The 20,092-nt window shown below is 41.2% G+C and overlaps 1 protein-coding gene and 1 long non-coding RNA gene across 8 annotated transcripts in view; one reads left to right on the forward strand and one right to left on the reverse strand.

The window, feature by feature from the left end:
• FLT1 (fms related receptor tyrosine kinase 1) overlaps positions 1-20,092 on the reverse strand; it is a 196,091-nt gene that overhangs the window by 64,885 nt on the left and 111,114 nt on the right. The window contains exon 15 of one of the 4 annotated variants that reach the window (XM_015439110.4): positions 2,012-3,585. The exons of 1 other annotated variant lie outside the window; for it this stretch is intronic. In XM_015439110.4, the coding sequence (XP_015294596.3) occupies positions 3,581-3,585 (5 nt within the window). In that variant the 3' untranslated portion in view covers positions 2,012-3,580. Of the gene's footprint in view, positions 1-2,011; positions 3,586-4,310; positions 4,442-8,953; positions 19,709-20,092 lie in introns of those variants that run through there. 2 more of the 4 variants (XM_065533117.1, XM_065533116.2) reach the window with 2 other exon arrangements.
• The window catches only part of LOC102146113 (uncharacterized), a 256,037-nt gene that overhangs the window by 36,122 nt on the left and 199,823 nt on the right, over positions 1-20,092 (forward strand). The window lies entirely within an intron of this gene.

Raw genomic sequence — 20,092 nt, forward strand, 5'->3', positions numbered from 1 at the left:
ATACTTCGACCTACAAAAATAGCAATATGGTTCTACTTAATAATAAGTGTTTTTATAGAAAAATATTGAGTATCTTTGAGTTATTTAGATTTTCTTTTATGTCATTTAATAGTTTTATGATTTTCTCTTTAAATCCTGCTTTTCTTTAGTTATATTTATTCCTAGATATAATTTTTTTGTTATGTAAAATAGTAAAATAGTATTGAAGTCTTTGAAAGGTCACTCTATTTGAATTTTCTCTTTCCTTTTTGGGTATTAGTCATTAGAACTAACATGTAGAACTCACTTTTTTTTTTTTTTTTTGAGGTGGAGTCTTGCTCTGTCGCCCAGGTTAGAGTGAAGTGGTGCAATCTTGGCTCACTGCAACCTCCGCTCCCAGGCTCAAGGGATTTTCCTGCCTCAGCCTCCCTAGTAGCTGGGATTACAGGCGTGTGCCACCACGCCTGGCTAATTTTTGTATTTTTTAGTAGAGATGGAGTTCTACGATGTTGGCCAGGCTGGTCTCGAACTCCTGACCTCAAGTGATCTGCCCACCTTGGCCTCCCAAAGTGCTGGGATTACAGATGTGAGCCACCCCGCCCGGGCAGAACTCACTTATAAACATGATGCTCTGCTTTGTGTTTCTGAGATAATTTAATCATAGGCCTGCTTGCTTTCTTCTAAAGTATAGCCTAAGTCATTTCCATTTGCTTGTTTGTGTATTTCCTTGACTTCTGACACTGAATACAGATTCTTTAACCACTGAAGACATGACAATTCCCATGGAAACCCATTATTTATTTCTCTCTTTACTCTAAGAAGCTGTATCAGATGGACCAACCGGCATAGAGCAGCACTTGCAAACATAGATGCCTTCAGGAGCCAGGCACGTAATATAAACGAGTTGGGGATGAAATAATGGAAGGGGGACTATGTCTCTGGAGAACAGAAAGCCTGTCTCCCATCTAAAAGCAGAAGCCTTTGCTTAGCTCCAACCTATCGGGAATTTGGGGATTTGAGTCTGGTGTTGTCTTCTGAGTTTTAGAAAGAAGGCAGAAATTTGAATTTTTTTGTTTTTAGTGTTAAAGCTCATGATTCTTAAATGTTGGCAACCAGATCAACTTATATAGACTTACTGTGAGGGCCAATAAAAACATGGATGCAAGATATATTTGACATAACTTGACTTAGAGTATATACATGGGGATAAGTTTTTATGTTGTTACTAAGCAAGGACCTTCATGATCTGGCCCCTTCCTATCTTCCCAGCTTCGCTGCCTGCTACATCCCTACATGTGTCTTTGGTATCAGCGATACTAATCTATTTGCAGTTTGTTCTAAGCCTCAGTGACTCTGCACACGTGGTTCCCTTGATGCCTGGTTAGCATTTGCTTGTTCTTTAATATTCAGCTCAGGATTGGCTGCTCTGGAAAGCATTTTTTTTTTTTTTTTTTTTTTGAGATGGAGTTTTACTCTTGTTGCCCAGACTGGAGTGAAATGGCACCATCTTGGCTCACTGCAACCTCCGCCTCCTGGGTTCAAGATTCTCCAGCCTCAGTCTCCCAAGTAGCTGGGATTACAGGTGCCCGCCACCACGTCCAGCTAATTTTTTGTATTTTTAGTAGAGATGGGGTTTCACCATGTTGGCCAGGCTGGTCTCGGACTCCTGACTTCAGGTGATCCACCTGCCTCGGCCTCCTAAACTGCTAGGGTTACAGGCGTGAGCCACCGCGCCCGGTGGAAAGCATCTTCTGATGCTCCTGGACCCCATCTCTGTTACTTCTGCATCACCCTGTGCATGCCCCTACTCTGGCACTTACCATTTTGTCATAAAATTGCTGACTTTCTTATCTGCCCACTCCACTGTGGGCTCCTGGAGAATGGTAACTCTACCTTATTTACTACTGAGTCCCCAGTGTCTAGTGCAGGGCCGACAGACAGCTGACCTTCAGTAACTGAGGAAAATGACCATGTAAATGAAGACAATGGAAAATGTCATGTAGAGAGTGGAGGAGGGGACTGAGCTTTGCAATCTTTGCAGAATATGATGAAGCTAAGCTGGTTATTAGTGCTAGCTCCCTGGGTGGTGGTATGGACTGATGACCTGCAGCATGCCAAGCTCACCTCAGAATTTATAAAATTGTGTCAGTTAATTTTGTCATCTTAAGGTTCAGAAAGCCTCAGTTCCTGGAGCTTAGAATGCAAACTCTGGTAGTTCCATGCGTTTGCTAATGAAAACTTTACACTGGGCTCTTTTTTAGAAACCTGGGGTGTCCTCTAAGGTATCTGATGGTGAAACTCAGTGTGAGAATTTGAATTACCTATTATGTCGGCTGCTGATGGAGGAGGTGGATAAGTTTTTGACCATCATGGCCTAATTTATTCGTGGGATGTGGTCTAAATTTTCAAGATGTCCAACTGTCAATTTTAAAGGTGTAATTTTCAAGGGACTTTGTAGATAGTTTTATTTCTTCCCATTATACCTTAAGGTGAAGGACAATCTTGGCATTTTATGTGTAAGCACCATATTGCCCAGGGAAGAGCATGGAATATAATTTTAATCCAATTCACCATTGAGTAAATAAATCTGTAGAGCTTTTGAATTCACCCATTTGATTACATAAATGCAGGCCATGTGTTTGCCTCCTGTTCCCCCCCACCCCCCAACACACAAAAGTGGCTTGTTGCTCTCCTAAATGGGCCTACTAGTCTGACCAGCAGCTTCTGTTTTGTTGCTCAGTTGACCATCTGTATTGTTGACTTAGAGAACATTATGTTCATCCACTTTGGCCAAACTAATATTCATTATTAAAACTGTCTTCTTTATTCATCAAAGTCCAATTCAGATGACATCTCCTTCATAAAATCTCCCCTGATTAGTCATCAGAAGTGCTCATTTTTATCTGATGTTATTTTATACCACTCACATTGCACATTTATGAACTGACTTTGTACCTATTATGTTTAAGTTTTTCAAAGGTGAGGATTATGTGTTGCTTATTTTCATTTTCTCTAGAATATAATAAAGGGTCAGGCTCAGAGTAGGCAATTAATATATGTATGTTGAGTTTAATAGAATAAAAAGTGAATTTTTTTTGTTTATTTATTTATTTGTTTATTTTTGAGATGGAGTTTCACTCTTGTTGCCCAGGCTGGAGTGCAGTGTGCGATCTTAGTTCCCTGTAACTTCTGCCACCTGGGTTCAAGCGATTCTCCTGTCTCAGCCTCCCGAGTAGCTGGCATTACAGGCATGCGCCACCACGCCCAGCTAATTTTGTATTTTTAATAGAGATAGCATTTCACCATGTTGGTCAGGCTGGTCTTGAACTCCTGACCTCAAATGATCCACCCACTTCGGCCTCCCAAAGTGCTGGGATAACAGGCATGAGCCACTGTGCCCGGCCATGTTTATTATTGTTATGGTTATCTTGGCTCTTCAACTAAAGGATGAGTTCTTTGAAGATGACACATCATAGTTTTCAATAAATGGTAGCTATGATGATGATGATGATGATGATGATAGCTATGATGATGATCATGACGACAATGATGACGACGATGATGATGACGACGATGATGACGATGGTGATGTTGATGTATACTATTCTAGGTACACAGTAAATAATCGTATCTTTAGATTGGCAGCTTTTTTTTTTTTTTTTTTAAGACAGTTTTGCTCTTGGTGCCCAGGCTGGAGTGTAATGGTGCAATCTCTGCTCACTGCAATCTCTGCCTTCTGGGTTCAAGCGATTCTTCTGCCTCAGCCTCCTGAGTAGGTAGGATTTCAGGTTCCTAACACCACACCCAGCTAATTTTTGTGTTTTTAGCTGAGAGGGGGTTTCACCACATTGGCCAGGCTGGTCTCCAACTCCTGACCTCAGGTGATCTGTCCACCTCAGCCTCCCAAAGTGCTGGGATTACAGGTGTGAGCCACCGCATCTGGCTAGATTGGCAGCTTTTAATTGATTAGCTAAGAGCTGTGTCGGAACTAAGAACCAGAAGAGCCAAAACATAGAGATGGCTAAAGGTGACCCGGGAAAGCTAGAGGCAAGATGTCAGACTGACTTTCCACAAAGGAGATTTTATATATCCAGTCAAACTTTGGATGTTTGGAAAACTATGTCTGAGGAACAGAAATTTGAGTTTAGTGAAATGGCAAAGGCTGACAAAATTGGAAAATGAAGGCCAGGCGCAGTGGCTCATGCCTGTAATTCCAACACTTTGGGAGGCCAAGGTGGGTGGATCACCTGAGATCAGGAGTTCAAGACCAGCCTGGCCAACATGGTGAAACCCTGTCTCTACTAAAAATACAAAAATTAGCCAGACGTGGTGGCGGGTACCTGTAATCCCAGCTACTTGCGAGGCTGAGGCAGGAGAATTGCTTGAACCCAGGAGATGGAAGTTGCAGTGAGCCGAGATCGTGCCATTGCACTCCAGCATGGATGACAGAACGAGACTCCATCTCCAAAAAAGAAAAAAAGAAAAGGAGAATGAAGAACGATTAGTCCATTAAATGACACTAAAAAGATGAGTGATTTCAGTGCTTCTGAATGGTTACGATGTGGTTTCTTCTTTATTGAGAATTTCACCCTAAGATCAAGCCTCATGGCAAAGCTTTTGTGAATGTAAAAAAAAAAAAAAAAAAAAGTTGACGCATGGGATAATTTTAGACACAGTGAAAAGCAGCCTTGCAATAATGCGTTAAGCTGGAAGAGAATATGAGAATGTTGCAAACCGTAGTGTCTAAAGGAGACTTGATGGCAATGTAAGCCCTGATGAGACGATTTACTCTTTAGCCATGAAAAAGACAGAGAAAGAAGAGGAACACTTAGAAAAGAATACGACTGGGGACAATGATGAAAAAAGCTGTATAGGCCGGGTGCAGTGGCTCATGCCTGTAATTCTAATACTTTGGAAGGTAGAGGCAGGAGGATAGCTTGAGCCCAGGAGTTCAGGACCATCCTGGGCAACACAGTGAGATTACTGTCTCTATAAAAAAATAAAAAAAATTAGCCTGGCATGGTGGCATGTGTCTGTAGTTCTAGCTACTTGGAGGGGTGGGAGAGTTGGGAGAAGGCTGCAGTGAGCTGTGATGACGCCACTGCCTTCCAGCCTGGGTGACAGAGCAAGACCCTGTCTCAAAACAAAAAACAAAAAACAAAACCTGTATAATATTCTTCTCACTGTAACCTCCGAATAAGGGAAATACCAGAAACAAAGGTCCTTTCATTTGGGATAATGTCTATTCCTTCACTACTTTAACTTACAAAATAGAGTTATTATAGCAGAATAGTTTCTAAAAGCCTTGAAGAGGCAATAGTTAAAATGAATTCTTTGAAACTGTGCCAAAAACACACGTATTTCTAAATATTTAAAATGAAAGCAGCTTTGTGCACTTTCACTGTGAACTTTGCTCTTGTTCTAATAAAGCATTTCAGGATGATTCAGGCACTTACAAATATGTCAAATGGTACTAACTCTATGGTTATTATCTATATAACCTTAGCTATCAGCTATGTTTATTTGTAAATTGTGAACACATACATGTAAGTGAGTGTGTGCACACACACACACACTCCTGCCCCAATAAATCCTTGTGCTGTGCTCAGATTGGCCATAGTCTGTCCACAAGATTGGATCCATTAGTTCCGCAGAAGACAGCCATTCACCTACAGTGGCTTTTTTTTTTTGTATGATGAAGTAGCAATTCTAATGACCATTTTAAGACAGGAAAATCAGTACTATTGCACTCCATAAGAAGTTAGTCAAGAAAGTGTTTTTCTTTCAATAGAGGAGTAGTTACATAAATTATAGGAATACATATCATATTACAGTGTATGCCTGCTAAAAAGAATGGGGTAGAACAATATGTACTGACATAGAAAGACCTCCAAGATATATTAAGTAATAAAAGCAAGTCTTAAAACAACATATGGTGTGACCTCAACTCAAATTTTATCTCAGAAATGCTGGGTTTCCCATATAAGCCCACTACCACTGACTCACTGTAATCCATTATTTTATTTTCATCATAACAGTGATGATTATCAGATTTATACCATATGCTTGTATAGTAGTCCCCCTGTATCTGTGGTTTCAGTTTACCACCGTGCAAAAATATTAAATGGAAAATTCCATAAATAAACAATTCATAAGTTTTATATTGTACACCATTCTGAGTAACATGATGAAGTCTCTCACTGTCTCACTCTGTCCCACCCAGGATGTGAATCTTCCCTTTGTCCCGCACGCATCTCCACGCTGTAGCTGCTACCCTTCTATGAATCCCTTAGGAGGTAGCTGGCCTACCAGACAGACGGTCCCAGTATCACAGTGTTTGTGTTCAGAGAACACTTATTTTCCTCAATAATGGCTCCAAAGCACACGAATAGTGATGAAGCTGTGAAGTACTTCCTTTTAAGTTAAAAGGTGAAAGTTCTCGACTTAATAAGAAAAGAAAAAAATCATATGCTGAAGTTGGCTAAGATCTATGGTAAGAACGAACCTTCTATCCATGAAATTGGAAAGAAGGAAAAAGAAACCTGAAAAGGCATTTAAGTTTGTGGGTAGAAGACATGAACAGAGCATGTTCTGATGGACAGCAATTGGTATAATCTGAGGTGTCAGGCATCTCCTTGGGGTCTTAGAACAGATCCCCTGTGGATAAGGGGACATGACAGTAGTTTGTTAAATTTGTTGCCTGTATTTTTCCATTAGAATGTAAATTCGAGGTCCCTGTTTTGTTCCCAGCACCTAATATGCCTGTCACAGAGTTGACTCTCAGTGAATATCTATTGAATGAATGAATCATTGGTGTGTGTGTGTGTGTGTGTGTGTGTGTGTGTATATATATATATATTTGAAATGGAGTCTCTAATAGTTTCCCACGCTGGAGTGCAATGGCACCATCTTGGCTTACTGCAACCTCTGCCTCCTGGGTTCAAGCGATCCTCCTGGCTCAGTCTCCTGAGTAGCTGGGACTACAGGTGCCTGACACCACGCCTGGCTAATTTTTGTATTTTTTTTTTTTTTTTTTTTTTTGAGACGGAGTCTCGCTCTGCCGCCCAGGCTGGAGTGCAGTGGCCGGATCTCAGCTCACTGCAAGCTCCACCTCCCGGGTTCACGCCATTCTCCTGCCTCAGCCTCCCGAGTAGTTGGGACTACAGGCGCCTGCCACCGCGCCTGGCTAGTTTTTTGTATTTTTTAGTAGAGACGGGGTTTCACCGTGTTAGCCAGGATGGTCTCGATCTCCTGGCCTCGTGATCCGCCCGTCTCGGCCTCCCAAAGTGCTGGGATTACAGGCTTGAGCCACCGCGCCCGGCCTAATTTTTGTATTTTTAGTAGAGACAGGGTTTCACCATGTTGGCCAAGCTGGTCTTAAACTCCTGACCTCAGGCGATCCGCTTGCCTCAGCCTCCCAAAGTGTTGTGGGATTACAGGCGTGAGCCACTGCACCCGGTCATATATTTTTAAAGCCCACATTTGTATATGTGCACACATACAGGTTAAAAAATGGAAAAATCATTGACAAGATACATATCAAACAGTAAATATGTATTACCTATCCATAAGGGAAACTTTTATAGCTTACTCTATTTCTGTACAGTGGAATGTATTCATCTATTCCTCGTTTAAATTTAAAAAAATATATATATATATACACACACATATATATATATATATATGGCCGGGTGCAGTGGCTCATGCCTGTAATCCCAGCACTTTGAGAGGCTGAGGTGGGCGGATCACGAGGTCAAGAGATTGAGACCATCCTGGCCAAAATGGTGAAACCCCATCTCTACTAAAAATACAAAAGTTAACTGGGCATGGTGGTGTGGGCCTGCAGTCCCAGCTACTTGGGAGGCTGAGGCAGGAGAATCGCTTGACCCCAGGAGGCAAAGGTTGCAGTGAGCGGAGATCGTGCCACTGCACTCCAGCCTGGGCAACAGAGCAAGACTCCATCTCAAAAATAAATAAATAAATAAATAAATAAAATAAAAATGAAACATTAAGACATGAAACTGTAGCCCTTTTTACCTCTTTCTCAATGGCAAAGAGCCATTAAATGAAAGTTTAAAAGTAATATAGATTCAAATACTTAAACATTTGCAAAACTTTGTAATATTGACTATGTTAGAATGAGTGAATCAATGTTTTTGAGGCAAGAAAAGTAGATTTATACTTTATGACAATTTACAATTGTAGATTGAGGCAATAAAAGGACAAATCAAAACCCATTCAGTCAGAAGACTGTCCCAGCGCGTGGGGGTGGGGGAGGGAACGTGATACAGAGTATGTTTTCTACATTTCAGTTTGTTTCTCAGTGACGCTCAGTTTAATTACGACTGAGTTGAATGCGATGGCTACTTAAACTAATATACAGTCTTGATTGTTTAAGGCTCCTTGGTAGCAGGAGATTATATAAAAATCAGGTGTATCGTTTGAATGGGAGGTGAATTTTCTTGATTTCGATTTTTTTCAGCAGCAATTTAGAGTCGTGGAAAGGGTGGGGTGAGTTCACTGACTAGTTATCTGAGAGTATATTTGAACTGGGCATAGTGGTGATCCCAGCTGCATTGCTGTGTATGTGCCACTTTAGGTCCTGATTAAACTGTCTGAAGTTTATGCTTGAGGGGAGGAGAGATTTCCATGCAGATTCTGGACTTGTAAAATGGAAAAAGTTCATCTAATTATTTTGCTAAAACATGAAAGCATGTTTAAGGGAGTGTATGAGTTTTCCTTCTATACTCATCCAGTCTTTAGCGTAGGGAGGACTTTGTTGATGAGGGATTGAGATCCCTCTCACTCTAAGGGCCCGACGCTGGCTCTCAGTTTTGGGGTTAGTGTCTTTGGACAGAGTACAGCCTCTGAGAGATCTCTGGGATGACTGCTGGGAGAGTTTACTGCCCCCACTACCCCCACGATGTCCCCAAATCTCTTTGTATCTCTTCTCTTTGTTTTTCTTCATTCCCTCTTTCTTTTTCTCGGCCATTGGTCCCTCAAGCATTGACTGCTCTTCAGACAAAATTCACTGCTGATCTTGGCCATGCTCAAAGTACATTTCCGTGTGTTGCGAGAGGTCACAGAGAGAATCAAAAGAGGAGGTTAATTCATAGACAAAAAAGGAGAAGCTTTAATGGGCATGGGATTTCCGATTGGGGTTATGAAAAAGTTCTGTAACTAGATAATGGTGATGGTTTTGCAACATTGTAAATGTACTTAGTGCCACTTAATTGTACACTTTAAAATGGTTAAAATGGTAAAATTTATGTTATGTGCATTTTGCCACAATTTTAAAAAATGAGGCCTGGGCAACATAGAAAGACCCCTATTTTTACAAAAGAAAAAAAAAATAGCTGGGTATGGTGGCATGTGACTATAATCCCAGTTATGCGGAGGCTGAGGTGAGAGGATCACCTGAGCCTGGGAAGTTGAGGCTGCAGTGAGCCACGATCATGTCGCTGCACTCCAGCCTGGGAAACAGAGCAAGACCCTGTCTCAACAAACAAACAAAAAACAAAAACAAAACAAAACATAAAGAAAAAAACCCAAAAAACACTTTTTCTAAAGTGATGCCCACATTTACAAGTTCTCTCCTATTTCTTATCTCCTAAAGTTTTCATTTAAACATTTAAGAGGACCTAACACACACACAAACACAAACACACATCACCACCACCACCACCACCACTAAACTTAAACAACTAGCAGGGGACCCTGCTATTCATATGAATATATGTTTGTGTTGACCAATGTATGATCTCTCAGTTGGACCTTACTGTGGCCAGCAGTTTTCAGGAGGCTTTTCTGGGCTGAATAGAGATTAGGATGTTATGCTGTAAAATGCATCCAGGAAATCTTTAGGCAAAGCATTAGTATAGGATATATTGCTGTGTATGTATGTGTATACCTATGCATGTAGGTGCAAGACCTAAATCACCTGAATCTTGCCAATAAAAAGAGATACTTTGGGGCTGACTGATTGTTCACAAACAGCTTCTGTTGCCTTCCAATTCAACACGGAACTTTACTCATGGATCACTTTACTTTTCTAAATATAAATCACAGAACTCTACCACTGTACTTTTCAGTCTCACTGAACTAGCCAAACATTAACAAGTAATTGCAGAATTGCAGAAAGTGCATGAAGTAACATTTTCAATTTTTTCGCCATGATAGGGCTGTGTTAAAGTCAGGTTCCCTCTGTTGGCTGAGATGAGGGTTGTAGAGCTGAAGTTTGGCAAATGTCAACAGGTTAGTTTTTGTGTGCTGTTACCTCACTCCCTCTCTTACTTCATTACTCTCCTTTCTTCTACCTCCTAAAGGAACTATATTCTTGGAAAAGAACTGAGCTTTGATTCTGCAACATAGCACTGGCAGGGAAGAAGAGCTGCTCGAATATCAGCAGTGAAGCTTGGTTTTCCTTGATCTGGATGTAGACAGCCCCTGACCTTAATGACACATATTGAAGAGACCGGGCTAGTGAGAACAGCTGCTTAGTGAATCACAACAGCAGATCAGCTCCAGTCTCGGTGGGGGTGCTAAGCAGAGCAGCCAGCTCACCCTCACAGGCACACCCTGGATATCTTGTTCGCATTTCTTTTCTGCAATAATAGTTCTTCATTCACTGTGTACCGTAAGGATAGATTTCATGAGAAGGAAAAGGCAACTACAACTCAAGTTTTGCAAAAGGTATTTGACATTTCTGAATTTCATTAAGGAATTTGATTAAGGAATCAAGCAAAACTGCTGATTCTAGTAGCCTGAGGGTGACAGATGGTCAGTTTTTCATCCCTGGATATTAACATCCTCATTCCTCTCTCTCTTCTAAGGTTCCTTAAGATCTTTCCTGGATCTAGTCAAATCACTTTATAATTCAGAGGTGATTCTGTCCCCTTAGGTACTAGGATCTGAATATGGTACCTACAGATGCAGACACTTGGTGTCAGTGATATAGTGTGACAGGAAAGATGTCCTCTAAGTATTAAATAAACACTTAGTCCTAGTGATCAAGAAGATTTCATTCAAGAAGGAGTATTAATCATTGGGTTAACGTGATTCTCTCCTGCTCCAGCCTCAGTCTGTTTAAGACAGAATTTACTCTTTCTGAACTCTTCGTTGTTCTAATACTACTGCTTCAACCTTAAAATATTCTAGAAATGTTTTGCCTTCATAAAAATTTAGTTTAAATAATAGTTTGATGATGGTTTATTGGTTCAGGCAGGCTTTACTAAAAACATCTAAGATCAAGATTGCCTTCTGTTTTCTCAAATATTTCCAGAGAGGGAGTTTGTTACTTTTTTCAGCCTTTTAATGACTCTTTCAGAGCACAATCACTTGTGAGATGGTTTGTGCCTGTATCAGTGCAAAGGTAAACTAGATAGGCCTTCTGCCATATCTTCTTTGCCAACTTATGTTACTTCCTTGCAGTGCCACTGTGAAGAGTGTTGCCAGTAGCCCCCCACTTACAGCACCTGCTCAGCAATGTCACAACTTGAAATATTTTACGACCTCATTGGAGAACCTGGGAAGAGTGTAAGGCAGAAAGGAGACTTTTTGATTATTTTGGAGAGCTGTCAGTCCTTTAGGTGGTGGCCTGGAGAGGCAGTAAAGACACTCAGGGTCAAGGGTTCTCCAAGGTGACACTGTACCCTTGTTCCAAGTCTGGGTTGCCAACCTTAAATATTTTTAGCCCAACAGAAAGAAATGTTTCTAAAAAGACCTTTGCTGTCCATATACCCCTAGGAATCAGACCATACTCAAAGCAACTACTGTCAAACAGGATTCATCTCCAACTTTGAACTCTTGTGTGGTGCTTCGTGGTATTAGTCCCTTCACACTGCATTTTCCTCTCTTTATCTCTGGCTCTCTGTATTATATTCACTTTAGCTTGTCTACTCTCTTTTCACCTGCCTCTTCAAAGTAAATAGGTCTTAAAATTACCTTCATCTTTCAACACTTTGCACCATATCAGTCCCTCCTAAGAGTTCCCAGTTGCTTCTTTACTCAGTTCTAATTTGGAGGCCCTACTAATTTTCCCTTATCTCTTCTTGCATTCTGTATATTCAGCTAACAACAATTGAGAACTTACTGTATGCATTAACATAGGAAAATTAAAGCACAAAGAGTATGTCTTTTTCTCGTAGGAAAATTAAAGCACAAAGGGTGTCTCTTTTCAGCTATCCAATGTATTAAATATATTTTAATACTATGATTGAACCATTTAATTTTTCTGCTTGCCCATTTATTAATTTGCCTAATTCCATTTTTAGACCAGTTGACACAATACTAGTGAATAAGTCAGGACACACAGGGTTGTTGCTGGAAGAAGCTGTATTTCAGGTAAATACATGCATCACTTAATTACTCTAGATTTTTGGTTCTTCAGATTTCAGTTTTCTTGTTCACTGCTGTATTTGCAGAGCCTAGCACAGTGCCAGACACAAAGCAGTGCCTTATAAATACTTGTTAAATAAGTAAATATATGACATTAGGCTGATGGGGCATACATTCTGGACCTTTACAACTTAAAAGTAACCCCCAATCTGAGTTCAAAATAATTTTTAACTTTATACATGGCATGTATAGTTTTTTAAAAATGCTTTATGTGTTTTTAATATGCTTTAAAAATGTTTCAGAACATGCTTTAAATAAACCAAAGTCGTCAAGAGACTTAATCTTTAGTTTACCTTAAATCTTAAAACTAACCCCCAATCTGGGTTCAGAATAATTTTTACCTTTATACATGGCATGTCTAGTTTTTAAAAAAATGCTTTATGTGTTTTTAATATGCTTTTAAAATGTTTCAAAACATGCTTTAAATAAACCGAAGTCTTCAAAAGACTTAATCTTTTTGTTTGTTTGTTTGTTTGAGAAGGAGTCTTGCTCTGTTGCCCAGGCTGGAGTGCAGTGGCGCGATCTCGGCTCACTGCAACCTTTGCCTCCTGGGTTCAAGCAATTCTCCTGCCTCAGCCCCCCAAGTAGCTGGGACTATAGGCGTGTGCTACCATGCCCAGCTAATTTTTGTATTTTTAGTAGAGACAGGGTTTCACCATGTTGGCCAGAATGGTCTCTATCTCTTGACCTCATGATCCGCCCGCCTCGGCCTCCCAAAGTGCTGGGATTACAGGCATGAGCCAGCGCACCTCACCGAGACTTAATCTTTAAGGGTTAGGAATGAGCAGATATTCATTATTTTAAATACATGTTTATTGGTGCTCACGATATCATTTAAAACTGGTGCTCGTTTATTCTCTTGTGAGTGAGGTGAGCTAATGTTTAGTTATGCTCAATGCTAAATGCCCATATGTTCAGTGGGCAGAGTGCAGGTATCCGAGTCAAACTCTTCTGGTCTGAACCTTGGAGGGCTACTCACTAACTATGACCTGGGACCAGTTATTTGCATTAGGAAATTAGCGTTAAGAAAGTTCGAAAGCAGCAGCAGGCACCTCGCAGGTCCTTGTTAAATAAAACAGATCTGTGGAATGCATCTAATAATGTCCCTACATCATAGGAGACTTGTGAAAATTAAATGAGATATCTCTAAAACACTTAACATGGTGCCTTGGTACCTAGTAAACACTCGATAAATCTTATATTGTTATGTTTAATAGAGAAGACATATTAAGATATTATAAAATAAACACATGTAACACCAGAGAACAATGAAGTGATGTGCTGAATGACATGAGTTGTACATAAACCTGGACATCAGAAAAAAGGAAGAATCACTTCCCTGGAAGGTGAGAGAAGATCTTTCACAATATCAAGAATTAGTGGGGCCGGGTGCGGTGGCTCTCACTTGTAATCCCAGCACTTTGGGAGGCTAAGGCGGGCGGATCACTTGAGGTCAGGAGTTCAAGACCAGCCTGGCCAACATGGTGAAATCCTGTTTCTACTAAAAATACAAAAATTAGCCTGGTGCAGTGGCATGCACCTGTAGTCCCAGCTACTCAGGAGGCTGAAGCACCAGAACCTGGGAGGCGGAGTTTGCAGTGAGCCAAGATTATGCTACTACACTCCAGCTTGAGCGACAGCGCAAGACTCCGTCTCAAAAAAACAAAGAAAAACAAAACAAAAAAGAATTAGTGGGAGCAGAATAGCGTAGTGAGAGGAAGGAGAATTTTTCAGGCGAGAACTGAAGGCAGCCCATGGCCCAGAGGGCTGAGGGGAGAATAGGAGACAGGAAAAATTGAGGAAGAGTTGGGTCAGGGTGTGGCAGGAAGTAAGTGGTAAGGAGCTGGATGGGGCCAAGCAGTTGAAGCCCTGGAAAGCCTGACAGCGATGCTGGGAGTTGGGCACGGGCGGCAGACAGCATGCCACCCCCGAGGTGTTCAGGCAGTGTGGTGTAGAAGGTCCTGTCTCTTCTTGTTTGGGTTGCCCTGGCCAAGGCTGTCTCTTGCAATCCATTCACATGCGTTCCAGGACCTGCATGCTTAAGATCCCTTTTATTCCTGCTTGATGCCCTTTGGCCCAAGAATTTACTACTCAGCTTTTATAACTCTTTCTTAAAATTGTCTTTCTTCTGGTGAATGACTGTGCCCCACTGAAAGTGTTTTCCTGAAAGGAAATGATAAGGGAGGAAAAAGCTCCAACTACCCCAAGTAGGCATTTTATAGGCGCTTGTACAAAGCACGAGCCCTTGTGTGTGCCTCGCTTCCTTTCTCGTATTTTCTTTGGAATGGGAGCAAGTTATCATTTAAAAAATAACAATGATAATGGACTGGATCCTATCAGTGATCCAAGGTCACTAAAATTCTCTCGCTATATCAATCCTTTTTGAGCTGCCAGGCTTCATCTAAAAGGTGCACCTCAAGTCTCTAAAGGATATACAGTTTATTTTCAGGGTTTTACAACTCAGTCAAGCTGGCTAAAGGCTGAATATATAATGAACTACTTTTCAGTCTTTGCAGGCCATGATCTTAATATTCTTCCATTTCAGTTTTGCAGCAATTGGGGAATCAGGGATTAACACTTTGGTTACCTTTATTCATAGGCTTATAAAAAGAAATAATCATCAAAGAGTTGGCAGTTTTGAAGATACTCGTATATACAAACATAAGGGTCATCTTCATGGAGCATATTGCATTGACTATTGCATTTGCTCCTCAAGTGGGGATATGACATATGAAACTTTACAGAAACTATATACATGTGGAAGATTATCTCCAGAAAATTAAGAAAGCCCTTTCCTAAAGGTGAATAAAAGGAAGCAAGAGAAAGAAAACTGATGACTGGTATAGCTGAACTTAATAAGTGCTAAACAGTAGCATCCTAGAAGGATATTTATAGAATATTTTGTGTAAGAATTTATATGACCTTTTTTTTTTTTTTTTTTTTTTTTTTTTGAGATGGAATCTTGCTCAATCGCCCAGGCTGGAGTGCAGTGGCACAATCTCAGCTCACTGTAAGCTCCATCTCCTGGGTTCACGCCATTCTTCTGCCTCAGCCTCCCAGGCAGCTGGGACTACAGGTGCCTGCCACCACGTCTGGCTATTTTTTTTTGTATTTTTAGTAGAGACGGGGTTTCGCTATGTTAGCCAGGATGGTCTCGATCTCCTGACCTTGTGATCCACCCGCTTTGGCCTCCCAAAGTGGACCTATTTTTAGACATTCTTCTTCTGGCCCTCAGAAGATCAGAGAAAGCTGGGTGGTAGGGTGTGGTGGGGGGAGAATCTGTATTATTTTGTTTTAGGGTTGTTTGACATTTGAGCTTATTAATTAACTCTGATGCCTTCCAGTGCATTCTGCCAACTCACTGGACAATTTCTGTATAAATGAGGTGGGTCAGAAGGCAGCATTGAACAAACCATGACCATGGGCCAGCTTATGTTAACTCATTTAAACCTCCCCACATCCCTGTGTGGTCAGAATTATCCCAGTTTTATAAATAAGGGAAAAAGGACTCTGAGAGTAAGGAATAACTAGTTGCCCAAATTCTTTTTTTTTTTTTTTTTGAGACGGAGTCTAGCTCTGTTGCCTAGGCTGGAGTGCAGTGGCACAATCTTGGCTCACTGCAACCTCCGCCTCCCGGGTTCAAGCGATTCTCCTGCCTCAGCCTCCCAAATAGTTGGGATTACAGGTGCCCACCACCACGCCCAGCTAATTTTTGTATTTTTTTAGTAGAGATGGGGTTTCACTGTGTTGGCCAGGCTGATCTCAAACTCCTGACCTCATGATCCGCCCACCTTGGCCTCCCAAAGTGCTGGGATTACAAGCACGAGCCACCGCACCCAGTCGAGTTGCCCAAATTCTTATATGACTCATGAGGGCCATGCCAGGACTCAAGCCCTCATCTCCCCAGCACACTGGACTCGTTTTTTTTGCATGTGGTAGCTGCCAGGGCACATTCTCTTGTCTTGTCTTTCCTCTAGTCTCATAATGGTCCTAAGCTTCCCAAATCATTTTAACTTTGATTCTTTAACCCACTTCCAAATTATAAAAACTGAACTTATTTCACATTTACTTCTTTCAAAGAATCACTCAATATCCTACACTAATCTTTCATAAAATAGATTTTGTGATCAAGTAAGTCTGAGGAATACAGAACTTAGCACAGTTGGCCCTGTGCAGTGGGTCACGCCTGTAATCCCAACAATTTGGGAGGTCAAGGTGGGTTGATCACTTGATGTCAGGAGTTCAAGACCAGCCTGGCCAACATGGTGAGACCCCTATCTCTACTAAAAATACAAAAAATTAGCCAGGCATGGTGTCTGTAATCCCAGCTACTTGGAAGGCTGAGGCAGGAGAATCACTTGAACACGGGAGGTGGAAGTTGCAGTGAGCCAAGATTGCGCCGCTGCACTCCAGTCTGGGCGACAGAGCAAGACTATATCTCAAAAACAAACAAACAAAATAACACAAACACAAACAAAAAAAACTTAGTACAATTTACCAGTTTCTTTCACAAGCTATTTACTCATGTATTTATTCATCCTTTTTTTCTGGTAGAACATCTCGAGGGACTAGTTTTCCACAAAACTACCCATCTTAGTAGTGTGTCATCATGGGCAAATCACTTTACCTCTTTGAGCCTAAGTTTTCCGTTCTACACGTCAGACTAAAGATATTTTAAAGGTCCCTTCAGCTTTAAAACTTCCTTGATATAGGCCCCACCTCCATGCCAAATCCAGGCATTTGTGCTACCACTATGAGCTTGCTAAGGATAGCCTAAGATTTTCTGAAAACCATTTATTCATTCATGCATAGAATATTTATTTATTTATTGTCAAGCACTGTGTTAGGTTCTGAAGATAAAAAGACAAGACATAAATAAGACAAATAAGAAACTATCTGCCCTCTGGAGGGGTGACATATATGAACTGATGATTTAAAAAATACATAAGGGAGGAGTAGAAATATGCATAGGTAATACAGACACATGTGAACTGATGATTTTTAAAAATCTCAGTAAGAGAGAAGTAGAAACAGTTACAAGTAATAAAGACTCGTGGAGGAACTGCCTCCCATCTGTGGGAGTTGTGTAAGGCCTAGTTGGAGAGAGAACACCCAATCTGGGTTTTAAGGGATGAGACAAAGAAAGGGAAGCTACTCCAGGCAGAGAGTATACAAGAACCAAAGAAAGCATAGGGAGTTTAAGCAGCATCATGTCTGCAGTGATGTACGAGAGTTTGGCATTGCTGGAATATAAAGTTAGAAAGTTCAAGGCAGGCGACGCTGAGCATAACATTGGAGGTGTAGGCAGGGGCCAAATGTTGAGGGCATTCTCTGTCAGATTCTTGAACTTCATCAAAGTGTGTTAGAGATGAAGAGTTGGAGCCGGCGGAAGAATTGAAGCAGAGAAATGACATGTTCACAGCTGCATTTTATACTGTTGTGTGGAAAGTAGATACAAAGATAGATAGGGAGACAAGTGTGGAGACCACTGAAGGTGTTCAGAGGCTAGGTAATGAGTGCCAGGACCAAGAGAATAATGGGAAAGCAGAGAAAGGAATGGATTTGAGAAGTATTTAGTATTTAGTAGGTGTAATCTGCTCAGTCTGGTGATTGATTAGATGAAGAGGGTAAAGGAGAGGCCATCACCTTCTAGTTTGGATGATTAAATATCTGATGTCAGTATAAGAGGAGGTGCTACTTTATGGAGAAAAATGAAGTGATGTGATTGGTTTTGAACCTGCTCAGTGTAAGGTCTCTCTAAGACATTTGCAGATATCTTAAAATTTGGAGTTGTTATACCACAACCCCATTCTGTGCATCAAACTCAAATGGAGGTTTCGTTTTGTGTAGAGGACTCACATTTAAGGACTACTCCATATTGCTATTTATTTGATTTAGGTTGTTGGAATATTGCAAATAAATGGCAATTTTATTTTTAATAAAACATGAATATCAATTAAAATCATAAATAATTTCAATGTACTCTTATTTAACCACAGAATTATGAGGCAGGCAATAGTGTTTATACTTAATGGTTTAAGTCTCGTTGTTTTTAAGAGTACAGTCAGCCCAGAGCAAGACTTCGTCTCAAAAAAAAAAAAAAAAAAAGAGTACAGTCAGTCGTATCTGTGGATTCTGCATCTGTGAATTCAACAAAAAAATTCCACAAAGTTCCAAAAACCAAAGAACTTGTCACAGAATTGATGTGTAGGTATTGTATTAGGTATTAAAAGTAACCTAGAGCCGGTGCGGTGGCTCACGCCTGTAATCCCAGCACTTTGGGAGGCTGAGGCAGGCGGATCACGAGGTCAGGACATCGAGACCATGCTGGCTAACACAGTGAAACCCCGTCTCTATTAAAAACACAAAAAAATTAGCCGGGTGAGGTGGCGGGTGCCTGTACTCCCAGCTACTCGGGAGGCTGAGGCAGGAGAATGGCGTGAACCCGGGAGGCGGAGCTTGCAGTGAGCTGAGATCGTACCACTGCACTCCAGCCTGGGCAACAGAGCAAGACTCCGTCTCAAAAAAAAGAAAAAAAAGAAAAAAAAATTAGCTGGGTGTGGTGGCGGGCGCCTGTAGTCCCAGCTGGCTCGAGAGGCTGAGGCACGACAATCGCTTGAACCTGGGAGGCAGAGCTTGCAGTGAGCCGAGATCGAGCCACTGCACTCCAGCCTGGGAGACAGAGTGAGACTCCGTCTCAAAAATAAATAAATAAATAAATAAAAAAAAATAAAAGTAACCTAGAGATGATTAAAGTATACAGGAAGATATGTATAGGTTATATGCAAATACTATGCCATTTTATATAAGGAACTTGAGCATCAGTGCATTTTGGAATCTGCAGAAGGTCCTGGAACCAATTCCCCATGGACCGCATAGCACTATATGTATTGTTGAAAGAAAATAAACCTATACCCACTCGTGTAGATTTATTTTTTTTTACTAGTACGATCAAACATAATTTAAAAAGTCTTCTTTTTACCAAATCCTTAACATCTGCGTAGATGAATTTAAAAGATTGTAAATCGGCTGGACTGGGTGGCATGTGCCTATAAGCACTTTGGGAGGCCAAGGTAGGCGGATCACCTGAGGTCAGGAGTTTGAGACCAGCCTGGCCAACATGGTGAAACCTTGTCTCTACTAAAAATACAAAAATTAGCCTGGCGTGGTCATTAGCCTGGCGTGGTGTCAGCACATGCCTGTAGTCCCAGTTACTTGTCCAAGTACTTGGATGGTTGAGGCAGGAGAATCGCTTGAACCCGGGAGGTGGAGGTTGCAGTGTGCCGAGATGGTGCCACTGTACTCCAGCCTGGGCGACAGAGTGAGACTCCGTCTCAAAAAAAAAGAAAAAAAGAAAAAGAGATTGTAAATCTACTTTTCTGAACTTCATATATGCCAGTTGTTCCAAGTTCTGCAATACCTCAAAGCCAAGAAACTAACTCCTCACTTTCCCAGCTGTCATGGTGAACTGAATCATTTTCTACATGGCTCCTCTCATTTCTTTCTGAAGGCACTATTTAAAGCATTCCAGCTGAATAGATTCTGCAGGATCTTTCTATGGGTTAGGAATATGGTCTGCATAGGAACTGGCCCAAATATTCCTCACTGGAAGTTGGTATCAGCATGAACCAGATCCGGGTGTCTGGGGCTCTATCAGCAAGTAGGTCTACACATACTGGAAGCAGGTGACGGGAATGTTAAAGGAAAAAGGGACTGA

The sequence above is a fragment of the Macaca fascicularis genome, chromosome 17, assembly GCF_037993035.2.
Source record: "Macaca fascicularis isolate 582-1 chromosome 17, T2T-MFA8v1.1".
NCBI lineage: Eukaryota > Metazoa > Chordata > Mammalia > Primates > Cercopithecidae > Macaca > Macaca fascicularis.